Source organism: Danio rerio, chromosome 5 (genome assembly GCF_052040795.2).
Source record: "Danio rerio strain M-AB ecotype USA chromosome 5, GRCz13ab, whole genome shotgun sequence".
In the NCBI taxonomy this organism is placed as follows: Eukaryota; Metazoa; Chordata; class Actinopteri; order Cypriniformes; family Danionidae; genus Danio; species Danio rerio.
This window is the reverse complement of record NC_141025.1, coordinates 28,374,554-28,402,311: the sequence shown is the minus strand read 5'-3', so window position 1 is coordinate 28,402,311 and position 27,758 is coordinate 28,374,554. Positions and strand designations below refer to the sequence as shown.

The window sequence follows — 27,758 nt, the reverse complement described above, 5'->3', positions numbered from 1 at the left end:
ATAACCACGCACACTAAATTAACTTTGACTGAGGCACTGGATGCACCGCTCGGAGCCGTGACATGGCACACCGGACACGCACATTCAGATGTTATTCAGATGGAACTCTGTGGCGCGGAAGAAACATGAAGTGTCCTGAATTGTGGCTGGGCGCCGCGGACAGCCGCCGACTTAAAGCGCCGTTGTGTGTACCCTGAATGAAACATATGTTTGGAATTTTAAAAAGCATACTGCCGTGTGGCGCGATGCTTAGTGCTTCTGGTGTGCGAACTGCAGGCAAGTTCGTTATTTTATTTCCAATGGAGAGACGCGCATGTGAGGCAACACCCTCTCACTTTCCAGCTGCACCTAGTTAAGATCACAGGGAGCTTCTGTGACCACGAGAAATGCAAACGGCTGAAGTTTAAGATAGACGCAATGAAAAGTACACATGTTTGCAAACCTACCTAAACAAACAATAATTCCGATTAGAGTGATCATATGGTGAATGTTGATCTTGTGTTGAGCCCAATGAGCCTTACATCTAAAAATAGAGCAAGGATGTTCCTTAAGTGACATTGCTTTGACTCTGAAAATGGCGGACGTGAAACAACAAACGAAGGATGGTAATGTGCCTGTCAATCAATATTGGTGGGCGGGTGGACCGCACTCCATCAAGCTGTGGTCGCTCTGAAAACCGCTCTAATTGGTCCACTGTTTTTATGTTGTTAAATAAAATCTTTAAGTGTCATTACCAAAAGAAGATATTTTGAAAAATGTAACCATTGACTTTCATAGAATTAGTTTTTTCCAATCTACGTTTAAGAATATATATTAAAACAGGAAATAATCAGTTGGAATTATAAAAAATATTTCACAATAATACTGTTTTCTTCAGATTCTTTAAGTAAATGCAGTCTTAAGCATTATAGACTTCTTTCTAAAGCGGGAAAAAAAAACTATTCACTCATATTTGGTAAAAACAAAAAGTGCAAAAAAAAATGATATTTGGCAGATGTTTTACACAAAACAAATGAAAATGATTTCAATGTGTCTTATCGCATGATGCAAATCTTGTTCATAGTTGGCACATTTAGTTAAGCAAACAAAGTGATCAGAAAACTAAAACGACAATGAAATACACAAAAACAAACAAAAAAAAAAAATTCAGTGCCACAACCCAAAATTAATAAAAACTGTCACGTCTACAGTCTACAGAAGCATTACAAACATGACTCAGAGAACCTTGATTTAAGGGAAGCTACTGATTCTCCGAGGGCACCGGAGTCGTTTACCAGCTCCTGCATATTCATAAGACAGAGCTTATGATCTTCTGGCCATTATCACTACCTTCCATCTTTTCCTTGTGGTGGTAAACCAAAACATTAAATCCACTAATGAGAAAAAGTTGATGAAGGGTGTGAACCAAGAAGACTAGTAATTGGATAGCCTGTACAATGTGAATAAAAATATGCAAACTTTGTTGTAGTTTCATTATTATTCTAGCAAGAAAGGCTAGATGGACATTACAAATAAAGACAAAATTGAGCAAATAAAACAAAAAAGTAAAAAAAAAAGTAATTGGTTAATTAATCAACCATTTAATAAATATTCTGATCATAAGCTGTGGATTTAGGCAAATTTTAGTATAAAGGGTTAGTTCACCCCCTAATTTAAGTTCTGTCATAATATGCCCAACCTCATATCATGTTATTTAAATCCCATAAGAAATTAGTTCATCTTCAGAACACAAATGAAGATGTTTAAGTTGAATCTGGGAGATGACAGTGCCTTTCTACATTTTAAAATGTTCATTCGTGATCATAAAATAACTTTACATTATTTTAGCAGTTTAAACAAAGTATTCTGAAGAGAGACAAATCATTTTTATATGGGTAACAGATTTGTTTATTAATTATTTTTTCACATGTGAATAACATGCTTAATTGTGAATAAAAGTCAGAATTAACTATATTCATAATATAAAGGAAATTGTGTAAAAAATACATTAAACTCAAAAGGATTTATTTTATGATTTTTTAATGAAGCACCAGAACCCTTTAATACATAATTCTGTTGGATAATAGCTTGTCAAAGACATCTACTATTAAAAAATATCCAGCAACAAGGAAAAGTTTGGTTTTTCTACATTTCCAACTAACCCTTTTGTAAAAGAGAATTCATCACAAACTTTGAAAGTCTAGCAGCATCTCAGCATCACAAATGCATTAAGGATTTTACTGTATGCCCACAGGATGCAAGAAGCCTTTTCACTTTATCTGAATCTATATTAATTCAGCTTTGCTGAAGAGGGAATAAGGACTAAACCACTCTTTACAGCCAATCAGTCTGTCCTCTTCCAAACTCTCTTCAAGTGTTCTTCTATTTACATCTAATTACTATTCAGGCATGTCAAGTCTGTAGGAACTTCAATGTGATTCAAACCTCAATCAGATTTAACCTGAAAGAGGCTATGAAGGACAATGCATGATGAATGTTTGAAATGCTTCAGCTTTATGTGTGACATTCTTGAGGCATTTTGTTTTCCATTTTCAAAGTGTATTTAAACAAGCAACAAACAAAATACATATTTATTGTCTTTACATAATTACAACAAAAAGTAATCTGTATTTCAAAGCCAAATGTCCCTCTAAAGGGGTTCTAAAACTTTATAGAGATATTAAATAAAAGAAAATATTTTGAAAAATGCTGGTAACAGCCAGCCATTGCCTTCTGTAGTATTTTTCTTTCCTAGCATTATTCTGTTCTTTCATTTTTCTTTCACAGTATCTCCTGTAAACACTAAACAATGTTGGAACTTTACTTTTTGGGGTACATTTTTTAGGAAAAAAGTTTGCTAAAAAAACAGATTTTTTCATCACACACACACGCACGCATGCACGCACGCACACACACACTCATTCATTGCAACACTAGTTTGCATTTCCATGCTAGTCAAGGCAGATTACCAGGGTTTCATAAGGTACTGCACTTCAAAATGAGTCTCAGCTCTTGTACCTTAAGTGCCTTGTCATGTTTTTACTACTCTTCTCCTCCTCCTCCTCCTCATCATTGAGGGTCTCAAGCTTCTGCCTCTGTATTGAGAAGCATTATTTAAAAACACTTATGATTCACTGCTAAAGGGTCAGCCGTCAAAGTGCTGAGCATTAACGGACACTGTAGGAGGCGACAGGCAAACTTAATGCTTCCATTATGCATTCATTCTTTCATATGGGTATCTGACCGTGACTTTACACTGCAGTGTGGCAAATTGATCGGTAACTTGACTCGAAGGAATAATTCCACAAAAATGAAAAGTCTATAATCACTTACTCGTGTCTTTGGAAACTTGAATGACCTTCCATGTCCATACCCCTCTTTCCATAAATTGAAAGTGAATGCCGACCATGACTGCCATACAATATTTCCAAGGAATTTATCCATGAATAATGTCCTAAATCAAATCCTGTTCCTTATAGAAAGGCTTCAGAAGAGTTGAAATACAGCAGCCACATGATCAGCTCTGTTCAGCAGAATTAAGTCATACAGGTTTGCCATTTTAAACTTTACCATCCCTTTAAGATAAAATGTTACAGTGCTACTTCATGTATGAATTGAAACCCTTGTTAAAATTGAATCTTGTAATATTATTTAGGTTTATGTAGTTGTCACGATTACCAGCGATCATATTCCATAAGATCGCTGGATTGCATTTACAATAACTATGGACTACAAATCCGCCATTCAGGACTACATTTTCATACATGCACTCCGGTCACACTCACACATGCTTCCTCATCTAGACTGATTACTCGCACCACCTGAGGATTGTCAGAGACTAATTGCACACACTATTTAAGCAACACACTCACTCATTCACTTCACGCCAAGTCTTGTTTATCTGTTGATGACATTACAACGCGTTATTCCTGTCTAGTTTTCCGGTGCTTCGACTTCAGCCTTGTTTACCTTTTGTCTCCATCTGCCGCCTGCCTTCTGACCTCTTGCCTGTTACTTCGATTACGATTCTGGATTGTTTTTCAATATACCTGTTTGCACCTGTATTGACCATTGCTTGCCTGACCACTGATTAAACCTGCATTTGAATCCAAGCCTCAGGTAGATGTGTCACTCCCCATCACAACAGTAGTACAATGAGCTAAGAATATTTAATGTATTAAAGGTCTCATATAAAGAAAAAAAAAAACTTGCCTAGAACAGAACAATACAAACTTTTGTATTCATCATAAGTCTATTCATTACCATGTGCTTAGAATGTCATCAGAAGTAAACCACAGACTGATATGTTGCACAAGGATTATTAATATGTGTTTGATAAGCCACAACTCTTTCTAGTGAGATTACAACAATGATCATTTTCCTCTCTTATTTTTAAGTTAATCTAATTTTACATCAAGCTTACACAGTATGTACTTATTTTGAAAACTAGACATAGCAAAAAGCTTGCCACACCAGATTACTTTCTACGTGTTGCTAAGCAATGACTCCAGTTCACGTGGCAGAACACAAAATGCAGGATATACAGATTAAAAAATTATTCAGCTTAAAGATTAGTGTTCTATGATAATACCTTATTAATTACACAGCTACCTGAAAACTGACATTGTTAACAAAAGTAATCTGGAGACCAAAAAACTACTAATAATAAAATAAAATCCTGAAGCAACTGTAATTTTAGCTTGATTCAAGACTCTTATTACAACTTCATGGGACTTGTATAGAGAACAGACCTGTACCGGGTGAGCTCATGAGCAAGCTTACAATGCCAGAAAAGCCACATATATGGCTCAGATTATGTGACACAAATGTAAAAATGTATTAGTTTACATGGAGAAGAATCTGGAGCCTCAGAAAAAATTCTCTAGGGGGCCATCCAACAAGCGTACATCACACTTATATAATAAATTATTTGATAGTAACAAAAAAAAAAAACAAAAAAAACATGAGCTGTATACATTTTATTTTTCAAATGTGGACTGTATATTTTCAAAATTAAAGCTCGTAAACACCGGGACGTTTTTAATTTGCGTTTATCGTCAGCATTTTTCGAGACGTTTATCCACATTCAAGCCCAAGCGATTTCCACTGGTGTCAAGCAGAAGAGTATGCAAAATCACTCCGTGATGTTAGATGGCATTTAATGAAAAACAGAAAGACCAGGTGTACAGGGTGTCACTACACAACTTTAAGCTTCTGACACAAGCTTGTAATACAGAAGAGAGAAAGTTGACAGTCTTGTTGTGACAGTTACTGGCGATTCGAACAAGCATAAATGGCATGCTCCACGTTCATATCGCCTCTGGGCATTTTCTGCAATGTGCGCTCACATTGGCAGTTTTGCACTTAAACGCCTCCAAGTGGTGTGTACTGTAACTTCAGCAGGTCCGTGCATGTAAACAAAAGTGGCAATCTGATTGGCGGAGAGGGATTGGTGTAAAAAAAAAAAAAAAAAAAAAAAACGAGCAAGAGGCATTCCTTTAAAAATGACACTTTTACGCATGCCGTTTTGGGCGTTAGTGTGCTCGATCACATTGGCACCCTTTATTTAGTCACGAGGTGCTAAACGTCAACAAAAAACACGAGTTAAAAGTTTTCCGGTGTGAACTGGCCTTAAGGCATTTAAACTTGTGATTTAAAGACAGAATTACAAAAAGCAACCCCCCCCCCAAAAAAAGCTGAACAATCGAAACCAGAACAAATAAAAAATTATTTAATAACATATAACTCCTATTTTAATTTTAAAAACACAAATTCTACTCAGCACATGGATGCACATGGATAAGTAATAGAATTAGTATTTAAGCTATCAAATCACTCGGTAAGTTCTCATTCACAATAGTGACACTGTGTTTCCCATACATTGTCATTTTAGTTTAAAGTAATGATTGTGAGCGCAGGGCTGCTTTGTTTACAGTCGTTGCTAGGAAATAATTTCTGCAGCTTCAAATGCATCTTTTGCTGTCACAGAATATTTTCTTATCTACTGTTTTCATTCAGAAAACACACACATAAGGGAAAACCATCGCTAGTAGGAAATACTCAATACAAAATTTTAGAGACATTTAATATTTAGTTCAACATGTGCTGGATTTGTCATTTCTTGATGATACAATGTGCATTGTAAACATCACATGATGTTTGGTAATGAAACAACAAGTAGACCGGCCTATTAGGCACACACATCACGTTAAGATTTTGTCTGGGAGTCATTGCACTTTGTCATCACGAACATGCCACTGTTAGTGATTCATAGTTGGTCAGCCCTTGGGGGCCACTTCTGGCCTGGGACCCCAAGCAATCGCATGCCTTGCTTGTTGACTGATTTCACAAAACATGTGCTATGCTAAAAGTGTTTAAGCTTCTAATATTTTGCACGAGGAAACAAGTGAAAATCAGATTAATAATGTGGCCTGTTAAAAGCTATATATGTTAAAAGCTTGGTGTTTTACTGCCTCTACTGTTTATTTAAACCAGACAACTAGTGAATTATAGATGCATATTATTTCCATACTTATTTCCAAACACTAAAGTGATCTAGACAAGTCTCAACCCATCCCATGCAGGCCACTGATATAACAGGATCGTTTAAAATCATTTTACATAAAAAAACGCTATTCATTTCTTCACAGGTAGAAGTTTTAATGTGGATAAAATTGTAGAGTGCACCTTGAACTCAAAGCTTCCGTCTCCATCAGTGTTTTGGCAGTAAACAATGACTCATAAGGTCCTCATTTTAAACTCATCTGTTGTAACAGTTTTCTTCATCATTTTTTGCTGTTATGAAGATGCTTTCAGTCGGAGCAATGACAGCCAGTGTTGGATCTCCTTCAGTTTTTGGCAGAGTGCAACAGACATATTGTCTCCAGAGACACATCAAGACTCCTGCAGGGTCATTACCTTTACATGCTGAGAATACATAACGCGTAACGTGTCAAAATCTAAGACCTTCAGAAGCCTGCGAGAAAGTTTTTATGGGGAGAGAGTTGGGTGGGGGTGTAGACCATGACCTATATATGCCAAAACAACTCACAGAACATGATCACTCAATGATCAGGATAAAACAGATGTTCAGAACTCCATATTCAAAGTGAGAAAGGAATATCCAGTCAATGTTTGAGATATAATCAGACTTCAGCTTTTCACCTAAATGAGTTTAATAACTCATGAAGTCAGAATCATGCTTGTTTGACAGAGATTTATGGCATTACACGTTCCTTTGTGAAGTCAGACTCCATGTGTCACATCCGTCTGTGACCACCTGAGGGCGCTGTAGCGCTCTAGGACTTTGTAGGCGCTACAGTGCCCCAGGAAAAAACTACATTTTCATACATGCCCCGCGCACACACCGGAACACCTACACTGACCTGCCATCACATCTGTTTTGTGTTACCGTTGATTATCTGGACTACATATTCTACCATTCCACCTATGTTTGTCATCGCGTCGTTGTCTTCCTTGTCTTCCTGCTCCTAGTAAGTTTGTTCCTGATCTTGCCTTGTAGTTTGCCAAAGTCTAGTTCGTGTTATCCGTCTTGTTTTGTTGTTGATTTGTTACTTTGTATTTTTGAGATTTTGTATTTTTCGTCACTGTTTTTCTGCACTATTTATCTATTAAACCTGCACTTGAATCCACAATCTTTTTGTTCCTGTTTTGCTTTTGTTTTGATCACGCCTAACGTGACAGAACGACGCGATCACAATATGGATTCAGCAGATGATAGATTAGTGCGTATAAAGCAGGGTAACCGCTCCGTTGAGCGTTATATCAAGGAGTTTTTGGAGCTAGCCCCGAAGAGCTCTCATAGTGATATTTTGCTTATGATGTTTTTTCGGGGAGGACTTTTGGATCCAGTTCGTTCCCTCATGCCACCGTACGAGGATGACTGGAACCTTTACCGCTTCATTGAAGCAGCCTTGTTGATCGCTGGCTCCCCCCTCTCTGTTGCCCTGAGGGAGGAGAACCCTCAGGAGGGAGGCCTGAGCGGAGGGCAACCGAGAGGGATATTTTCGGGGCCAGCTGATTTAACCAAGGGAAAGAGGAGAGAGGCAGGACTGGAGTTGCGGGCTTATCCGCGTCGGGCTGTTCGGAGACCACCCTTTTCGGAGCCTCTGGAGAGCCTTCTGGAATTGTGTGATAAACCAGTGTCCATCCTAGTCCCACAAAGCCTGCCAGTGTCAGCTCCAGTTCCAGAGCAAGCTCCTTCTCCAGATGACACTGCTCTCACGTCTAAAACCACCAGACGAGGGAGGCGCAGGAAGAGGATGGCTCCAGCCCCAGAGCGCCCGCCAGTGTCGGCTCCAGCCCCAGAGCGCCCGCCAGTGTCGGCTCCAGCCCCAGAGCGCCCGCCAGTGTCGGCTCCAGCCCCAGAGCGCCCGCCAGTGTCGGCTCCAGCCCCAGAGCGCCCGCCAGTGTCGGCTCCAGCCCCAGAGCGCCCGCCAGTGTCGGCTCCAGCCCCAGAGCGCAGTACAATGCCAGTTCCAGTCCGGCCCCTGGCTTTACCGGCCTCACCCAGGCTCCTCGCCCTGCCGGCCCCAGCCCGGCTCCTGGCATTACCAACGCCATCCAGACGTCTTGCCCTGCCGGCACCTCCCAGACGTCTTGCCCTGCCGGCACCTCCCAGACGTCTTGCCCTGCCGGCACCTCCCAGACGTCTTGCCCTGCCGGCACCTCCCAGACGTCTTGCCCTGCCGGCACCTCCCAGACGTCTTGCCCTGCCGGCACCTCCCAGACGTCTTGCCCTGCCGGCCCCAGCCCGGCTCCTCGCCCTGCCGGCCCCAGCCCGGCTCCTGGCATTACCAACGCCACCCAGACGTCTTGCCCTGCCGGCACCTCCCAGACATCTTGCCCTGCCGGTCCCAGTCCGGCTCCATGCCCTGCCGGCTCCAGTCCAGCTGCCTCCAGTCCCGCCGGCTCCAGTCCAGCTGCCTCCAGTCCCGCCGGCTCCAGCCCAGCTGCCTCCAGCTCCATCCCAGCTGCCTCCAGCTCCAGTCCAGCTGCCTCCAGTCCCGCCGGCTCCTGTCCAGCTGCCTCCAGTCCCGCCGGCTCCTGTCCAGTTGCCTCTCCTGCTGGCTCTCTTGGGGTTCCCTGCCTTGTGTTTTCTGCAGGATCGTCCGTGGGTCATCCCTCCCGCCCCTCCCTGGTGGTCCTTCCCATTTCGGACTGATTCCCCGGCTGCACCCTGGCTTCCTGCTGGAGTGCCTGACCCTAATCTGGCCCTCCCATCCCTCCCTTTGTTCCTGCTCCGCTCCGCCCCCCCTCTTGGAACCAGTCTGGGAGCGTCTGGAAGCCGCTCTTTAGAGGGGGGGTAATGTCACATCCGTCTGTGACCACCTGAGGGCGCTGTAGCGCTCTAGGACTTTGTAGGCGCTACAGTGCCCCAGGAAAAAACTACATTTTCATACATGCCCCGCGCACACACCGGAACACCTACACTGACCTGCCATCACATCTGTTTTGTGTTACCGTTGATTATCTGGACTATATATTCTACCATTCCACCTATGTTTGTCATCGCGTCGTTGTCTTCCTTGTCTTCCTGCTCCTAGTAAGTTTGTTCCTGATCTTGCCTTGTAGTTTGCCAAAGTCTAGTTCGTGTTATCCGTCTTGTTTTGTTGTTGATTTGTTACTTTGTATTTTTGAGATTTTGTATTTTTCGTCACTGTTTTTCTGCACTATTTATCTATTAAACCTGCACTTGAATCCACAATCTTTTTGTTCCTGTTTTGCTTTTGTTTTGATCACGCCTAACGTGACACCATGTCTAACATTAATGATTAGATCTGACTTTAAGGCAATGATAACAGACAACATTTCTATTTGCATTCTTTGTTCATTTGCTCCAAGCAATGGGATTTTGCCTGATGCATTCCTGCGAACAACAAAGCACCAACCTGCATGCAATGAATGCTAACAAAACTGAAATTCTCATTTACCCAATTTGTATCTACACTCTAAAAAAGGGTTCTTTAAAAGCATCTTTGCACATAATAATTATATTTTGGCCTCCACAAACAAGTGTAGCTAAGCAAATCTCTACCTAAACAAATACCTTCAAACTCCTTTGTATAAGGATGCTGTGAAATTTTATACCATCTGCAGATAGAAAATTCCACTCAATTTTATCAAACTTCACCCATAACGATAGAATGTTTAAGGTGTACTGTTTTTGTTCTTGTGTGTTTTTATTATGTGCTTATTTGTGTTCAATATCAATTGACATTTATTGATAATTTATTGATTTATTTTCTGCAAATAACACTTGTACAAGTACTGTCATTTTTATTACATGTTCAAATCTATGAAAAATAATAATACAATTACCTAACCTGGAACATGCTGTGTATTAGTAGAGTATTTCTAATATTGATAAAATAAATACTCTTATTACAAATATTAATCCTAATGTTTATAAAAGTATTATTTAAAAAAAATTAAGGTCCTTTTTTAAATATGTTAAGAAGTTTTTTTTGTAACACTGAAACCTAAATGTATAGCTTACCTGATTTCAGCAGTAAGTGCTTTTACTGGCAGAGTAGTTTGACTAGTCCTCGTTTGCTTTTGACCTCTTAATGCTAATTCTTTACATCAAAAAAGTCAACAGGTTTATCTTTTAACATCGGATGCTATGTTTGTAAGCAACGCACCAGTTTCACAAGTTTTAAACTGTCATTTGCAGGGGACTCTGGACATACAACACACTGTGGACATGGTTCATTATTAATAGTGATGCATGTAAATCTTTATTTTATATACGTTGACATGGACGGTTGGTCATCATCAGTTTGCTGTAATGCTTTGAAAGGGCACTCGTCTTCTTTTTTGTCAGTGAGTTAGCCATTTCTTTTTTTTTTAAATTTTTTTATACATTAAATCATTTTCCAGAACTAAAGAGTCAGTGACAGCAGCAGTTATTAAAAAAATTTAATAAAAAAATTATATTAACACCAACAAGTAACACTACCAGTAACTAGCTATGGGACTAATCAGGTTCTTGCGCCCTACATAATAGGTGTTGCGCGCCCACAGGTTGTAAACTTTTGCTCTTAAGCACTTTCCAAGCACGGGTCTTTATTCATTCATTTATTCATTCGTTCATTTTTTTTTTTGGCTTAGTCTCTTTATTAATCAGAGGGTCGCCACAGCGAAATGAACTGGCAACTTATCCAGCATAAGTTTCATGCAGCGGATCCCCTTCCAGCTGCACTGGGAAACACCAATACACTCTCCTTCACACACATACACTACGGACAATTTAGCCTACCATATTCACCTATACTGGATGTATTTGGACTGTGGGGAAAACCGAAGTATCCAGAGGAAACCCACGTGAACAGGAGGAGAACATTGACACTCCACACAGAAATGCCAACTGACCCAGCCGAGGCTTGAACCAGCGACCATCTTGCTACACACTGCACTACATATGGGTCTTTATGAAACCATATAAAAAGAAATAGCATCAAAATCATTCTTCTATTGTTACAAGCTAAAAAAAATTAATTGGTACTAAGAGTATCAAAAGAGATCTAATGAGAAACTATTTAAAACAGTAGCATCTTATGTAAACATTCAAAGCAGCAGTGCGGTTAATAAATCAGTGTGTAAACTAGACTTAATATTGATTTAATGATATGGTTAAGTGCAGTAACAATGCTCTTTAGTATTGTGTATAATTGTTGTTGTACAACTCCTCTTTAGCTATTCTAAATACAAATATTACAACCACTAGCTCAAGTGGCCATTTATGTCTTCATACAGCAAGAACATGTTTTATCAAGGTGTGTCCTTGGAGGACAAATAAGCCTAAATGAAACGTGCAGCTTCCTCAAATTAACCAAATGAATAAAAAGAATGTGATTTCCAACATCAAAAGCAAAGTATTCACAAACTCTATACACACTATAAAACTATTTTTCCTATTAGATTTTTTATCTGTCTCTCTTTAAGCATAACAAGTGGATTATGTAAATTAAACAAGCTATGAAAAGTCCATAATTTGTACATTTATGCGTGGAGGTCAACTGTTATTTTATAACATTCTTGAAGAACAGACATTTGAATGGGGTGTCTTTTAAAAAGAATTTAAAAAGTTGTTTTGCTCTTAACATTTAAAAAAAAAGTTGTTGTTTTGTTAAGTAATGCAAATACTTGAACAAGAAATATGAACACAGAACAGCTGTGTCAGTGTACAGTCTTACCTAGTCTCTCCTTGATTTATGAGCATGTACATTTCCCAAGAGGTGTCATCAGCAATCGCCCCGTGAGGAACCAGCAAGCTCACTCCTAGAAAACCAACACCATTACTGAGACACCAATTATATGCAGCTACACAACACATTTATTCCTATAATGCATGCAATTATTGCCAAAACGAGCATTTAGTAACGAAGTAATATGTATTTTTGGGTAGCAGACAAATACTCTTCTTTACCAATTTATCCCAGTCTTGTCTAAAAAATAATAACTATGTTAATAAATTGAATAGTCCAACCCTTACTCTTAAGACCAACCATAGCCAACCTTTTTTTTACCACTAAAATCTGAAAATAAATAAATAAATAAAAATACAAGCCAGTATCCCATGTTGCAAGTCTGAAAGTTGTTAAAATATCCCTCAAATCTGATTGGTTGATTGTAATGTTGTTCCAAGATTAACAAAGATGTTGATTCAGGAACATTCTCTATTCAGAGCAATGAGGTTTACAATTGGAATAACTGTACTTATGTTTTGTAGTCTCCTTATACTTCCTCATGGCACTCATAAATAATAGGACTTGTGCTTTTTTTTGTAAAATATTAAAATCTCATTCTGTGTAGTTGGCCTGAATATGATGTGGGACAAAATGTTTTTCTTTGGCCTTAAGGACTCTTCAACACAAGGACCCCAGAGAGTGGGTTCAGTGCATTGTTGACCTTTACACGCATCAGCCAAAAGAGAACATTTGTTTTTAGAGCGCTTATTAGATGCAAACAGATGATAAGAGAAAACAAATCTTTCACATACTGTTCAGTCACCAAAAGCACTGTTTGTGGGTTTGAAAGTAAGTGATGGGGAATCCATTATTAGGTGTACTCAATTTAAAGAAATTGCTAAGAATATGATTGACTATAACTGGCCTCTAGTCTAAAGGAAAGGTTTATGCTTTTACTCACCATTTACTCACTCTCCACTTGTTAAAAACCTGTTAGAGCTTGTATCAAACTCAATGCCCATGGGCCAAATACCATGTCATTTTATGTGGCCCGTGAAAGCATATGATTCACAGCAAATGTGTATTAGCATTCATGCGAGTAGATTGCATACAAAGTCACTGCAAATGATGTTACGGGGTAATGATTGTGAATCCAGCAATATAATAAAAGTCCATCTTGCTTTACAGTATCTCATATATTGACTAAACAAACTTTTCCATAATGCATGTTTAAAACTGAGTTCCATAGTTTTGCTTTTCTCAAATCTGACAACTTTTTGAAGAAAGGTAATTGGCTTCAGATGATATTTGTCTTTGTTATTGACTTTTGGAGTAATGTGGGTTTTTTAAACTGATAAATGTTAACCTATATTCATGTTGAAATAACCCAAAGAAGTAATATGTACTTTATATTTATGTGAATGCATGTATTTATGTGTTACTTTAATATGCTGTAATTGTAACAGAATGTTAAGTAGTTACGGTTATAAATGGCCTTTTGAGGGCTGCCATTATTCCATAACACCCTTGTTTTAGAGCTTCATTCATCTCAACACAAAAGAAGATTTCAAAAAAAGTTTGAAAAATGTCGTAAGCCCATGGCCATTTTCAGAAAAAGCAGGAAAAATACAGTGAAAATCAATGGCCAGTTTTCAATATTCCTCAAGACATCTTTTGTGTTGAACAGAAAAATTAAACTCTAACAGCTTTATAACAAGTAAAGCATGAGTAAATTATGACTAATTAATTTTGGCCTGTAAATCCCTTTAAAAGGCTTGATGTACAGTCAAAGAATGCATTTTTGTGATGTCATTTTGAAAAAATCATGTTCAAACAAAATTCATTATAAAAACAGCTTGACAAAGTGAACTTTCTGGTAAACACATTTCAACTCCTATTAGTGTAGGGAAGTGTGGCTCTGAGGTACTTTGATCTTATTTAATTTTTTACACCCATTTTGGGAGCAAAAACATAAAATGTATTGCATTACATTTACTGTATTAACTGAAGTGTAATTTTTATTAAACACTGACACTTTACATGTTTAAAATCATAAATATATTTTATTTAAAGAAATTCCAGAAATTGCGACTGATTGCGAGTAGTGAATTGCAAAAAATGTATCGCTAAAATCTAGGAGTGTGACGAGACGCTTACTCCACAAGACGAGAAGAGACACAAGATTGGGTTCACAAGACGAGACAACAAGATTTTTACAGTATGTTTAAGAAATCTTTAATGATGAAATACATGGATTTAAAATATTTTATTCAAAGGAAAAAAACAAATCACAAATTGGAAAACTTTTTAGGTGCTTTTTTAAAATTAACTTGTAATGAATGTTATTTTAATGGAATCTATGCAGTAAAGGACATGCAAACACTGCTATTTTTTTTGCTAATAAATGAATGGAAAATAGATTTTTATCCAACTGAAGAAAAATCCCAAAATGCGAAACAATTTAGGTGCTTTATTTAAATCAACTTGTAATCATTTAATCATGTCATTTTTGCTTTTTAATTTTTCAATGGTTTTACTTTCATTCAGTAACAGCTTCCATTTTTTTCCAGACAGCATAAACGTGTTCGCTGATGATGATAATGACAACGAGGGCTGTATGTGTCTTCAGGAGTTTACTGTGTGTGTGTGTGCGCACACTCGGAGGAGATGTGTGTTTGTGGTCCTTTACTGACTGGATGGTTGCAGAGGTGTCAAACAGTGTGTATAGCTTATCTTGGCACAAAATGCAGCTAAAAGTCCTAAACAACAGTAATAGTTTGATCATGGTGTTTACATGTCTGTACCTTACTTCAATAATGTGACTGAAATAAGAATACTACACGTCTTAATTTATTTAGTGTTTATGACGATTATGGCTTGAAGCATACACTGTAAAAAATGGCTGTGATTTCAATGGTAAAAAAACAGTAAAAATAATATAGTAAAAATCTGTAACCTGGTTAACAGTATGTTTCCTTAGTATATATGGCAAATAACCGTAAGCTGACATTCCCAGAATTTACCGCATGGCACATCACTTTTTATGCTTTTTGTTGACATTAATATGAACCTTTTTAGTTGTTTCCCCATCAGTTATGTACATTAGAGAATTATGTTACCTCTAATGTTGATAAACAATATTTATTTCATGACTTTAATTTTATGCGTTTTACCATACTGGTGTTTAGTGGCTGTGTGAATGACACTGAGCACCTTCTATACACTGATTCACTTTTCTGCTCGAGGGTAAAGTTGTTTGTGATGATCATTGGCTCATTATGTAACTTTCTCATCACCACCTGCATATGGCTGTGTTATCGTGTCTATCTGTGTAAAAAGAGATGTGTAGATGTTGGTAACTAAAAGTACAGACATATTACATCTATAAATTAAGGAAATACGGTAGTTTACTGTAAAAATTAGAAATTACTTTATGGCTTGGACTGTATTTTTAACTGTAAAATACTGGCAAGCACAGCTGCCTTATTTGCTGTAAATTTTACATATTTATTTTTCACAGTCTATCTAAAGAGCTATCCCATCGAACGTTATGAGCAATGGTTAATGCATGTGGCTGCAGTTGTTGCAGTCTCTGCTTTCGGACGCGGCAACTCTTGAACTCAGGTGAAGCAAAAATAGGTTATGTCACACTTACCCGGCCTAAATGAGTGACACACATCTCCAAGGCCAGACTGTCAGATGTGTGCAAAGCACTTGATGTGCGGTTCTAATCAAATTCTGCCTCCGATCTTTATTGCTTCATTCACCCTCATGCTTCATCATATCTCACAACTCATGAGACAACTTTTCACCTCAACGAGAAATTTCATGACAATTTAGTCTTGCGAAATCTCATAGCACGAGATCTTGTCACATGCATACTGAATTTACATGTATTCTAAACTTCCATTTTCTCATCATTGTAACTTCAGTTGTACATTTATTTTATCATCATATTTCATGTTTTTGTATTCATCCAAGCACTTTTTGAGCAGATGGCATCAGGACAATCACTGGTACACCAAACTACTTTTTGCCCTTTAGCAGAAAACAAAGATGAATGAATAAAAAACTCCAAGTATATTGAAGCCTTAAGGTTACTTCCCATCATAATTGTCATTTCATGAAAAATAATGTAAGCTGTATCTTTTACAAACCCATACTCTCTCTCACCTGCATTTGGAATGACTAATCGGCCACCCAGGTGTCCAAACACAGCGCTTGTCTTCAGCTGAATCTTCCCGGGGGTGTGAAGTCCATTGGGAGCCATTGTGGCGGTCTTCTTTCCTTCTACCATGCTGTAGTTTGGGTGAAGGTTTGCAGGGAGGGTTTGTGGATGAGCTTTTACATGGTACTCGGCCCGGTCTGCCACACCTAGTGAAACCATAAAGGAGCTTTGAACTTTGACCTTGTCGGGCAAGGGGTCAAAGAGCTCTTTGTCGATGGAGTCCTGAAAGCAGATTGGGCTGCTGTAGGTCTGGCCGACGGTTATATCAGGCTGCATGGAGGAATTCAGTAGAAGTGGATTGCCTGGGGATATAAAAAGACAGCCTGTGAGTGTTTTATAGGATTTGTTGATACAGGTGAAAAGAAAAAAAAATGCGGTTAGATAAGGTCCTGATATGCCAACTCCAGTGCGGCAGACCATGGCCTGAAAATCAAGGCGTGCAAATAGAAAAGTATTAAATATTTAATTTGCTGTTTTGGCTAAAATATTCATTCTAAGAGTGCTGGGAAAGAGAAAAACGTCTTATCTTGGGGAAAAATACAAAAGCGAAAAGGAGAATTTTCAGTATGTGAGAAAAGTAAATGCTCTAGCTCCAGCTAAATTATTTATGTTGATTTTCTTTAATTCTTAACCTCTTAGCCAACCCAGGCTCAAGCAGAATATGTCTCTGACAACTTTTCTTTCTGTACCATTGCCTTCTGCATGTTTTATAGCAGTTTTAAAATGATTTTTGCTAAAAAAGCTCATTTTTATAAACAGATAAACATCTATAGCTATGTTTCCATCCACATATTTAAAAAAAACGGTTGATGAAAACGCCATAATATGCATACATTTTGAAAATGTGCATAAAAAAACATGCGCATAACTGAGTAGGATAAATTTTTTATTCGATAAGAAAAGATAGGCATAAACTACGACTGAAACACTTTTACCGTACAAATTCCAGTATGGCATTAAAAAAGGTCTTGTGATTTTGTTATAAGAGATCATGTGATCATAAAAATGTATATAAATGGAAACCAGCAAGCTGAGCACTTTGTACAACATCTGAAATGTTGTTTTGATTATTCTTAAACGCCTACCGATTAAGCATTAGTGTTGTTATATTATTAAATGAACTCCAGAACTGTCAAGAGCGTCTGTGCTCCACATCTCACATCTTCCAATGCCACCGCGGTTCACTGCATGTCAGGATTGCCTTCTGAGGTGCAAGTCATTTATTAAATGAAGAAAAGATTTAAGCAGCTTCTCCTACTGCAGCAAATTGCTTTTGTACTGTTGATATTCAGTGCCAGATAATCAGGAAGTGACGATTTTGTTCGCTTTGACTCGTTGGATGGAAACGCTGCTTTCTTTGCACATCTTTTATAATCCAGTTTTGAGCATAAAGTTCATTTGCATTTTTGGATGGAAACATTGCTACTGTGGCAATATTTTTTCTTTACACTGGTTGATTCATAAATCATGGCATCGCCATTCAAGTTCTCATCATACTTTAAAATAACACATCACCTAGACTAAACATTACCCTTAACCTACCAGTAAAATAAAAAATGACATATTATATATTAACATACATAATATGTTCTGTTTTGGGGTGTAAATGTTCTAAAAATTTTCTGTTTTGGGGTGTATCAATAAATAAGTCAGCTCCAGTTTATTACCTAAAACAAGTACCACACATCATATTATTTGAAGTTTTCTATATTGCATTTCTTAGTGTGCTTGTTCTTCATAGCTTCAATTCAACAAGCTGCTGGAAACATTGCTCAGACAATTTAATCTATATTGGCAGGAGAAACTTTCAGATTTTCTGCAGATTAGTTGGATGCACATCTATAATGCAAATCTCCTGTACCATTGCATCACAAAGATGCTCTATTGGACTGACATCTGGTGACTTTGAAGGTCATTTGAGTGTTGTAAACTCAAGAAACCCGATTGAGATCACTTGAGCTTTGTGACATTATTATCTGCTGGAGGTTGCCATCAAAAAGTTCTAAGCTGACAGGAATCACTAATGTGGTCTTTGCTGCTGTAGCTCATCTGCTTCAAGGTTTGACATGTTGTGTGTTTAAAGGCTTAAATGCATACCTCATTTATAATGAGGGGTTATTTAATTTACTGTTTAACTGTCTTGCTATCATCTTCAGTCAATCTGACCATTGTTCTCTGACCTTTTAAATTTTTTAACCATTATCTGAGCTTGTTGACATGCTGTATGGCTAATTTGGCTTAAGTTACCGTTGGGCGATCAGCAGGCCCTTTTGAGCAAAAACCCTGAGTTTATTCAAACTTTTTTCAAGCTTGTTTTTGATGACAAAATTTAGAATCTGAGCTAGACTGGTTACAGAATGTCTGAAAAATAATATACTATAATCTGGTTATTTTCTGTTGGCATCTTTACAAATCATGTTGAAAGGGTTTTAAACAACAGAAGTCTTTATTCATTCAATTAATTCCTGAATGAAGGTTTGCGAAGCCCTGGAGTCAATAAAGGATTGAGAAACTAATAACTAATTTGGATTCAAATGCAGTTTCAATGATGTGAAATGTCAATTTGCTGTCAACATAACTACACAATATGTATTGCGTAGGTAATTAACAAATATACACCAATAACATTTGAACACTACCCAACACAAGACAACCATGCATATTGAAATGTGTAATTGAATAATAATTATTAGGGATGTCACGATCAGGTTTTTTTGCTCTTGAGTCAGAGTCCGAGACATTTGATTTTAAGTATCTACATATACAGAAACCCAATCCGATACTTCTATAATACATAAAGAAGGTAGCTTAAAATATCAAGTAATAAATAACATAAATTCTTTACTTTTGGACTTTAGAGCAACAGTAAATATAAAAAAATACCTAATATAAAAACAAATAGCGCCTCAACTTAAAATACCTGGCAGGCAATCCCAAGTTTGCATATATCACAGTTTGCTACAGTATGGCAATGTTGTCATCATCAACTTTATAATACCTCCAGACCACAAACATACTCACACTTTCCGCTTGCTTCTGTGTTCTACTTTGCGACATTTAACCAATAGCATCTCTACCATAAAGTGAGAATATAGATATGTTATAAAATAATGAGAAAATATATATACATATATATTCGAGTTGGGAGGTAACATTCGATTCTAATTGAGTCTGATCACGTGATCGGATCTAGACATCCCTAATAATTATTGAATTGCTAACTATAAGTGAAGACAAAACCTCCAACGATTTTACTTTACGTAAACAGACCTGTGCAGTGATGTACTGTTTTTTAATTGTCTTCATCATCAATAATACAGTAGAGTACAGACCATTTTAGCATCCAGATTAGTTGCTACTGTACCATGTTATTCTACTCATAGTCAGAGTAGATTGGCAACAGTTGCTTTCACGCACTGACTCATGTTAACAGTCACATCCTTAAACATCCTGTCAACACTCATTAGCACGGTTAGCACAACTTCAACAGTGACATCATTTGGAGTTTGCCCTTTGCCATAAAACGAATTCATCTAGTTACTCAAGCCGACACAGATATATGAGGCATGTCTAAGTGACCTTTTTGTTTTCAAAGTTCTTAAATCTGCCACCTCCCAGCTTGGGCTCAGAACAGCTCTTGGAAGGGGGTCTTCATCCCTCGCTGTTCCTCTCTCACCTTTTCTAGTCCGAGGCAAACTCACACGGTCACTGAGCCCCCGCGATTCATCCTGGTGCCAAAGTAGTTCTAACATTTGAGTCACTTAGTCCTTGCTGGCCAGCTGCTGCACAGTGAGGGGTGGGAGGCAGGAGGCTAATGGGTCTTTATTTTTAGGAAAATCGTTAATTACCCCAGGCTGGGCTGATTGGTGTCAGGCGTTTGGGATATTTCTAGTTGCCACGATTGGGCAGGTCAAGGTTCTGCTACAGGGTGATGACAGGTTTGTGTTATAAATTCGAGCAGTCCCGTAAAGTTTTCAGGTGTCAGATTGGAACTAATTATGGTGGGAAAGGGTGAAATTTAGGAAACATGCTACTGCATTAGCAAAAATGTTGACTAAGACTTTAAAGGGTAAGATCACCCCAAAATCATACCTGTGTCATCATTTTGTACACCCATGTGTTGCATCAAAACTTTATGACCTCCTTTGGCACAAAAGAATATTTATTTCAACTGGTATTGTCCATAGAGTCAAATATGTTTTGAGAAATACAGATGTGGCTGCTGAGAATGTGTGAGTGAATGAACGTGACCACACCCGATGCTGCAGTACTGCACAGTACAGCACATAATGGTCTAACACAAGAAAGACATGACCAGCAGGGGGCACTTATGTAAAATACTGTACTGATATACTTTAGCAGCCAGAGCTAAGCAGTTTGATGACCTGCAAAGCATTCCCTAACAGCTCAAAGCAAGCACTTCGTTAACATACCGCTCAACCATGCTGGTGAACCAATACAACTCAGATCCTGCTCTGACATAAAATTTCTGTAGTACGCTAACCCTATTTTTTTTTGTACCAAAAAACCTTAAATAACTGTCTAAAATTAAAGCATGTTGATAAAATACGTTTCTGTTTCAAAGCGGCAATCGAAAATGACGAAGATGACTAAGGTAAGAAACTTTGGTCATTTATAATAAGTTAGGAATCGTCTGATTGGTGAATCGTACGTTAGCTATTGCGGGAGCAGCTGTGTCAGTCACAAGCATGTGATCCTCTCGAAATGAGTTTATAAATAAACTTCACTTGTTTAGACAGCTGTGTGTGTTATCTTACACTATAGTTTAACTGACGCTTAGTATATTTTAAACTATGGAGCTCTGAATTCGAGTTACAACTTCACTTCCAATGCCTTTCCTTGTTTTAGTTAATGTTATATCTTAATAATTAGTTAGGAATTTGAATAATTCATTCCTTGATTAGTCCTACTAAATCTATGAAACGAAAGAATTAAATTACAAATAAATTGCTTTAATATTAATGGCATTTAAGCCTAAACAAAAGAACACATAGGAAATTCTAAAATTAATTTTAATTGAAGTGATAATATGTAGCTTAAAGAGAACTATTCTAAACTTTTCTAGTACACGTCAATCTACTTATAATCTAATGAGAATTAGTTGGCATGTAGATTAAATGTAATTTAAATTCAACAAACGGAGCCTCAAAACAAAGTGTGACCAAATTATTATATACTATAGTAGCCTATAATAAAAGTTTGTTGTTTCTCATCATGCACATGCATTGATCTGTGACATCTTTTAGAGCCTACTGTCATCCAATTTCTCAAATTATCTTATTTTGTGTTCCACAGAAAAGAGTAATGACATGAAGGTTCAGTAAATTATGACTTTTCTGTGTGTGTGTGTTTAGTGTGAAATGTTGTCTTTAATGACTACCTATACAAGAAAACCTTAGCAGATTTAAGTTACACCAGACATATAACGGAATTAGGACAAATTTAATGGTTCAACTTCTTTAATTCTCGGCCACAACAAATTGGTTTTTGCCTCTCGTATTTCTTCAGAAGTAGGATATAATCACTGTGGGACAGGAAATCTTTAAAACGGCGAAAGAAAATGAAAGGACGAGACAGCAGGATGATAGGAGTTAATGAAACAGGCATGTAGTGGGCACCTTGCGGGGAAAGATCTGGAATTAGAGTCGTGATTAAAATGACTCAGTGGCTGAGATTTCAAGAGCAGACAGACGGGCAAAGGTCTGGAGTCTCATACTGTTACCTGTGATTAAGAGAGTCAGCTGGAATACTTCTGCTTTATCATAATTACACACTGAGAAAACTGCAATGGATATCACGTAGAGAGACGAGGTAAAAGGAAAAGTGATATAATGAAAAACACAAAAACCTACCCTGGGAGAAATCAAATCAAAGCAAAATGGCATCAAATGCATTCGTATTCGAAACTTTTAAATAAAGCACTGTATTGTTTCCATTTTCACATTCAATAGTCTGGACGTACACATCTATTGTGATCCACACTCACTGCTCGATTTATTAGGTACACATTGATAGTATTGAGTTAGACCCCATTAGCTTTAAACTGCATCAATTCTTTGTGCATCAATATAGAAGCTGCAGGAAACATTCCTCAGAGATTTTAATCTATATTGGTAGGATAAACTCTGAGTTTATGCAGATTAGTTGGATGCACATCTATCGCAAATCTCCTGTAATATTGCATTAAAAAGATGCTCAACGGGACTGACATCTGATGACTTTAAAAGTCATTTGAGTTTTGTAAACTCATTGACATGTTCAAAAAAAAAAAAACCATTAAGATCTCTTTGTGATACATTATTATCTGATGGAAGTGGACATCAGAAATGGGTATGTTTATAGCTGACCTGAGTGTAGTGTGGGCTTTGCTGCTGTAGCTCACTTGCTATATGGTTTGAGCAACTGTTTTACTGTCTTTCTATCAGCGTGAATCAATCTGACTATTGTTCTCTGACCCTTAAAAAAAATTCTGACCATTCTGTAAACCCAAGATATAATCAGAGTTGTGCTAATGTTTGAAATGTCTAGTAAATCAGTAGTTTCTGAAATACTCACAACAGCCTTTCTGGCACCGACATCCATGCCATGATAGTCTCATAGTTCATCTTTCATCTCTGTTCTGATGTTTGGTTTGAACTTCAGCAAATCATCTTGACCATGTCTGCATGACCATGTATCTCCAAAATGCATTGAGTTGCTGATTAAATTGGTTGATTAGTGCTAAATGTTTGCACTGACTAGCAGTTTCCAAAGTCCTTACGAAGTCATTTTACTCTGCATCTTTGTGCACCAAGTGCAGCTTCTATAACTCTGAACAAGAAAACATCAAATCCTCCAAAACGGTTTGCCTGGTCTTTTGAGGTAATTTCCAACACATTTCAGACATGAAAGCTTCTACCAAAATGACAGCAACAACTTTGAGGCGGGAGGCAGGAATTTGTTAAAAATAATGAGGTCAGACAGGAAAGACTGTACCTCACATTTGTTCCACACAGATTACGCAACTAGCATATGATTGGTTCATTTAAAAATGGAGATTTCAAGCTTCATGTAGATATGTTTTTCATGTCTGGGAGGGATGTATTCGCTAAGACAGGAGTGTCCACACTCAGTCCTGGAGGGCCAGTGTCCTGGAGAGTTTAGCTCCAACCCGAATAAAACACACATGAACCAGCTAATCAAGCTCTTACTAGATATACTAAAAACTTCCTGGCAGGTGTGTTGAAGCAGGTTGGAGCTAAACTCAGCAGGACACAGGCCCTCCAGGACTGAGTTTGGACACCCCTGCGCTAAGATTACAGCCCGTTGGCTGACCCCCACATCTTAAAGAACACGAACCTCTCCTCCTATAATGAGTGATGATTGGCTCCTTTACTAGAAGTTGGGGCTATCTTCGTTAAAGTGGCCGCATTCAAAACTACACGAGTGGCATACCTCGTTTAATCTACAGTTTTTTATCTTGACTGTTCACTGGAAATTAATTGGACAGTTTTGGTTTGATATCCATGTAATCTCTGAGAGGCTGTCCTATCCTTGCATGGGTGAACATCCCATCAAGGGAGAGGTTTGATTTCAGGTGAAAGGGGATTTTTATTTAGATTAAGGATTACCAGGGCATGTGCGTAAAAAAAAAAAATTTAATTACCACTCCAATACATCATAAAAAAAAAATCTTCAATTTTTATTTCATAGTGACTTTAAATGCATGTCCAACATCGCAGGGGTTTGGTCTTCCTTGTGACTGCTGATGTGAACCGGATTGGCTGTTGGAATAAGGCGCTGCGGGAGGCTGGGAGAAAGTTAGCCTTTTTAAATAGGATTGATGACCTGACAGATGCGGCTCAGCTGAGCCTTGATCCCCCTCTCTCCTGTTGCATGCAGAAGGCGTGTGTTGCCATCCCAGGCCTTGAGCACAGTAAACACAAGCTGCTAGTCACAGCCTTTCACTGTGCTGTCACAAGCAGCCAGGATTGATTACCCTGTGAGGCGATAGCTATCACTTTCTCTGACCCAGAAGTGTCAGTGGTGGTAATATGGACACGTGTAGCGGAACCAAATGTAGGTCATGTGACTACAGACGTGGCTTATCAACAGAGGTTATCGACATAGCTGACAGGACGGTAGAATTGAAGTCAACGTGGCATGCTTTATGCATTTACTTGTCAGAGGATTTGAATTTTTTGTGTGTGTGAGAATGTGTGATTGCTCAGTGGAGGTGGTTTGTGTAAAATCATATCATTTTGCAAGCGTATTTGTATGCTTTTATGAACAATTATTATTTGGAGAAAGCAGATAAGCCAATGTAAGCCAATGTCAGTTGAGTGTCAGTTGCAGCGGGACCAGAAATTAGACATCTTTAGGTTTCAGTGTCATAAAGAAACATTGGAATATCCAAAGCTCTCAATGATTTGAATGTGTTTACAAAAGTAGTAAATAGATATGCCTGGAGTATTTCTAACACTGATTCCACAAACGACAAGCGACAGACCGGAAGTTATTAATTTCCAAAAGAGAATAGTTCGGGAGCTGCGTGAAGATCATCTTCATATGTGGAAAATTCAGATCTGATTTGAGCTGCGGATTCGTTAAATCTTTTGAACTCCTGCAACTTGACAATATGGGACTGGCAGACCTGATATGACCTATTCCAGTGTTGTCCAAGCAGGACCATGCGCGATGAGAAATAGTAGTTTTTCGTTATTTTTTATCATAAAAAGTCTATATTAAAAAAAAATCTATTCATAAATGAGTGATAAAAAGCATTATCTTTAATCTTGTCTCCACAATCCCTCCAAAATTTTTAGCAGTCTATGATGAGTTTCTAGTATTCATTCATTCATTCATTCATTCAACTACAGTATGGTGAACGCATAGAGAATAGAAGCTCTTGCTTTTGCACGCTTTTATTCCGAACACCACCATGAGAATCAGCTTCCAATGGTGCATGACAAAACTGAATACTTTGTGCGACTGCCAGAAGGGGGCATATTCCAACAGTCCTGTCTGAATGTTGTGTGCAGTGGAAAGGCAGCTTAAGAGGATGGCAAACTGAATTTATTTCATTGCATTTGCTAAACCTAAACAAGACATTTAACTTCCAGAAGATGTATAGATTGGTTCTCAGTTACTCTGCAAACTCTGCTAACATCATTCATTCATTTATTCATTTTCTTGTCGGCTTAGTCCCTTTATTAATCCGGAGTTCGCCACAGCGGAATGAACCGCCAACTTATCCAGCAAGTTTTTACGCAGCGGATACCCTTCTTAGCCGCAACCCATCTCTGGGAAATCTGCTAACATCACTTTGTCACAAGTTTTTTTAATCATAATCATTATGTAGTAATGCTGTCTCTGCCTCAGCTGAGTTAGATAAGCGACAGTAATGTTACATAGCTCAAGCTAATGTTAGCTAAAGTTAATCACCACTAGCAAAATAAGGTAAATGTAAATTCATTTCATCTGAGCCTGTTGCACATAAACAGTATTGATCCTGAATATTTATCATCAGAGATCGTGACAACCATTACATGAGGTTTCTCCCGATTGCATTGTGATCTGTAAACCCCTGCTTTCAAATGAATCTTGTTTTTTATATTTTATCTTTAATATATCCCTATGTGGCATATTTAAACCCAACATGAATTCTTCAAAATCCATTGGGAAAGGTTTGTCATTGTAACAAAGTAACTATCCAGTTTTTTTTTTCTTCGAATTGCAACAGTGACTATGGAGGGTGGGGCTTGCTGATAAGTCAGCTTTAAGAACATTCTTTGCATCTTAGCTTGTTATTGTGAACAAACCGTACATGGACTTCAATATCACAAGCAATAAATTTAACTGCACCACTTCATTAACAGTGAACCCTTACCCTGTCTGGTGGTTTTGAAGTTGAAGGACTGGAATCCTCCAGCGAGAGCTGATGAGTCAATGACATCCACTCCATACTCGCTCTGGCTCTTCCTGTAGAGGGTAATGGCCACGATGAGGACAACCACAGCGATCACACCCGCAGCCAAACCAGAGTACAGCGCTACATCCATTGAGTTCTCCATGCCTGTAAAACAATACCATAAACTTAGACTCCATAGGAAAATTACAATATACTGTGGAAATAATTAAGAAAATGATTGAGCTATTACATTAAGCTGTAATAAAAATGATAATAATAATAATAATAATAATAAATAATAATAATTACTGTATTATCATCATTATTATTATTGCAATTAAATATTACATATTACTTTAAATATAATAATAATAATTATTATTATTATTATAATTATTTTTACAATTAAGTTTCATTTCATGGTTTTGTAGTTGTGTTCAAATCAAACGTTTTCACAGAACCAAACAATTAATTAAACAATAAATAAACTATAACAAAAATAATAGTAATAATAAAATAGTAAGATATATTTAGTGACAGTTTTATAATATTTCAGTTGTAATTATTACTACAAATAAAACTAATATAGGGCCCTGCTATAAACTCGGCACAATTAGGTGCAAGACGTCGTTGCCGCGATTTGTTGTTTGATTTTCTTTATCCTCACACTGCAGATGGTCTGATTAACTGTTTTCTTGCTAGTGAAGTATTCAGTTTTTCCACTTACTAAGTCGTCATGTAAATAGGAAATACGCCATAGCACGAAACAACTAGACTTAGACCTAGATCCTAGACCTAGATCGTTAAAATACAGTGCATAGTGTTATGAAAATAAAAATAACATATGGTTTATTTAAAAGTTTTGTAGAATTGTGCAAAAAAAAAAAAAAAATATATATATATATATATATATATATATATATATATATATATATATATATATATATATATATATATATATATATATATATATAATCAATTAAAATAAAATTCTAATAAAATAGTATAATATAATAAAATATAATATAATAAATTAAAATAAAATAGTTAAAATAAAATAATAATAAATTATTTTAAATAAAATAATAATAAATAATATAATTATTTTGTCCTTATTTAATAAATAAATATTCAAATATTTGATTATATGTTTAGAAAGGTTAGTACTTTTTTTTCAACTTCACATTTATAACATTTAATTCTATATCTAACCAAAAATCTAATGAAAGATATAACTCATTTAACAGTAGATTTGTGTAAGTGAATTGTTCTCACTGTGTTAGAAAAACAGATTTTTGTAGAGAGGTAAACATTCAAATCCGTCACGGCTGGCCATTGTGGTTACATTTGCAAATCTTTCGGACACCTGTGCAAATGGAACAGGTGCAATATGCACATGTTTAGCAGTGTATAAAGATCTGCTTGCTTG

The 27,758-nt window shown here is 37.4% G+C and overlaps 1 protein-coding gene across 3 annotated transcripts in view; it reads right to left on the bottom strand.

The window, feature by feature from the left end:
* The window catches only part of unc5db (unc-5 netrin receptor Db), a 443,298-nt gene that overhangs the window by 24,738 nt on the left and 390,802 nt on the right, over window positions 1–27,758 (bottom strand). For all 3 annotated transcript variants that reach the window (XM_087253524.1, XM_087253523.1, XM_087253522.1), the window contains 3 exons: window positions 26,309–26,494; window positions 16,365–16,721; window positions 12,198–12,282 (listed from right to left, as the gene is read on the bottom strand). In XM_087253524.1, the coding sequence (XP_087109650.1) occupies window positions 12,198–12,282; window positions 16,365–16,721; window positions 26,309–26,494 (628 nt within the window). The remainder of the gene's footprint in view (window positions 1–12,197; window positions 12,283–16,364; window positions 16,722–26,308; window positions 26,495–27,758) is intronic.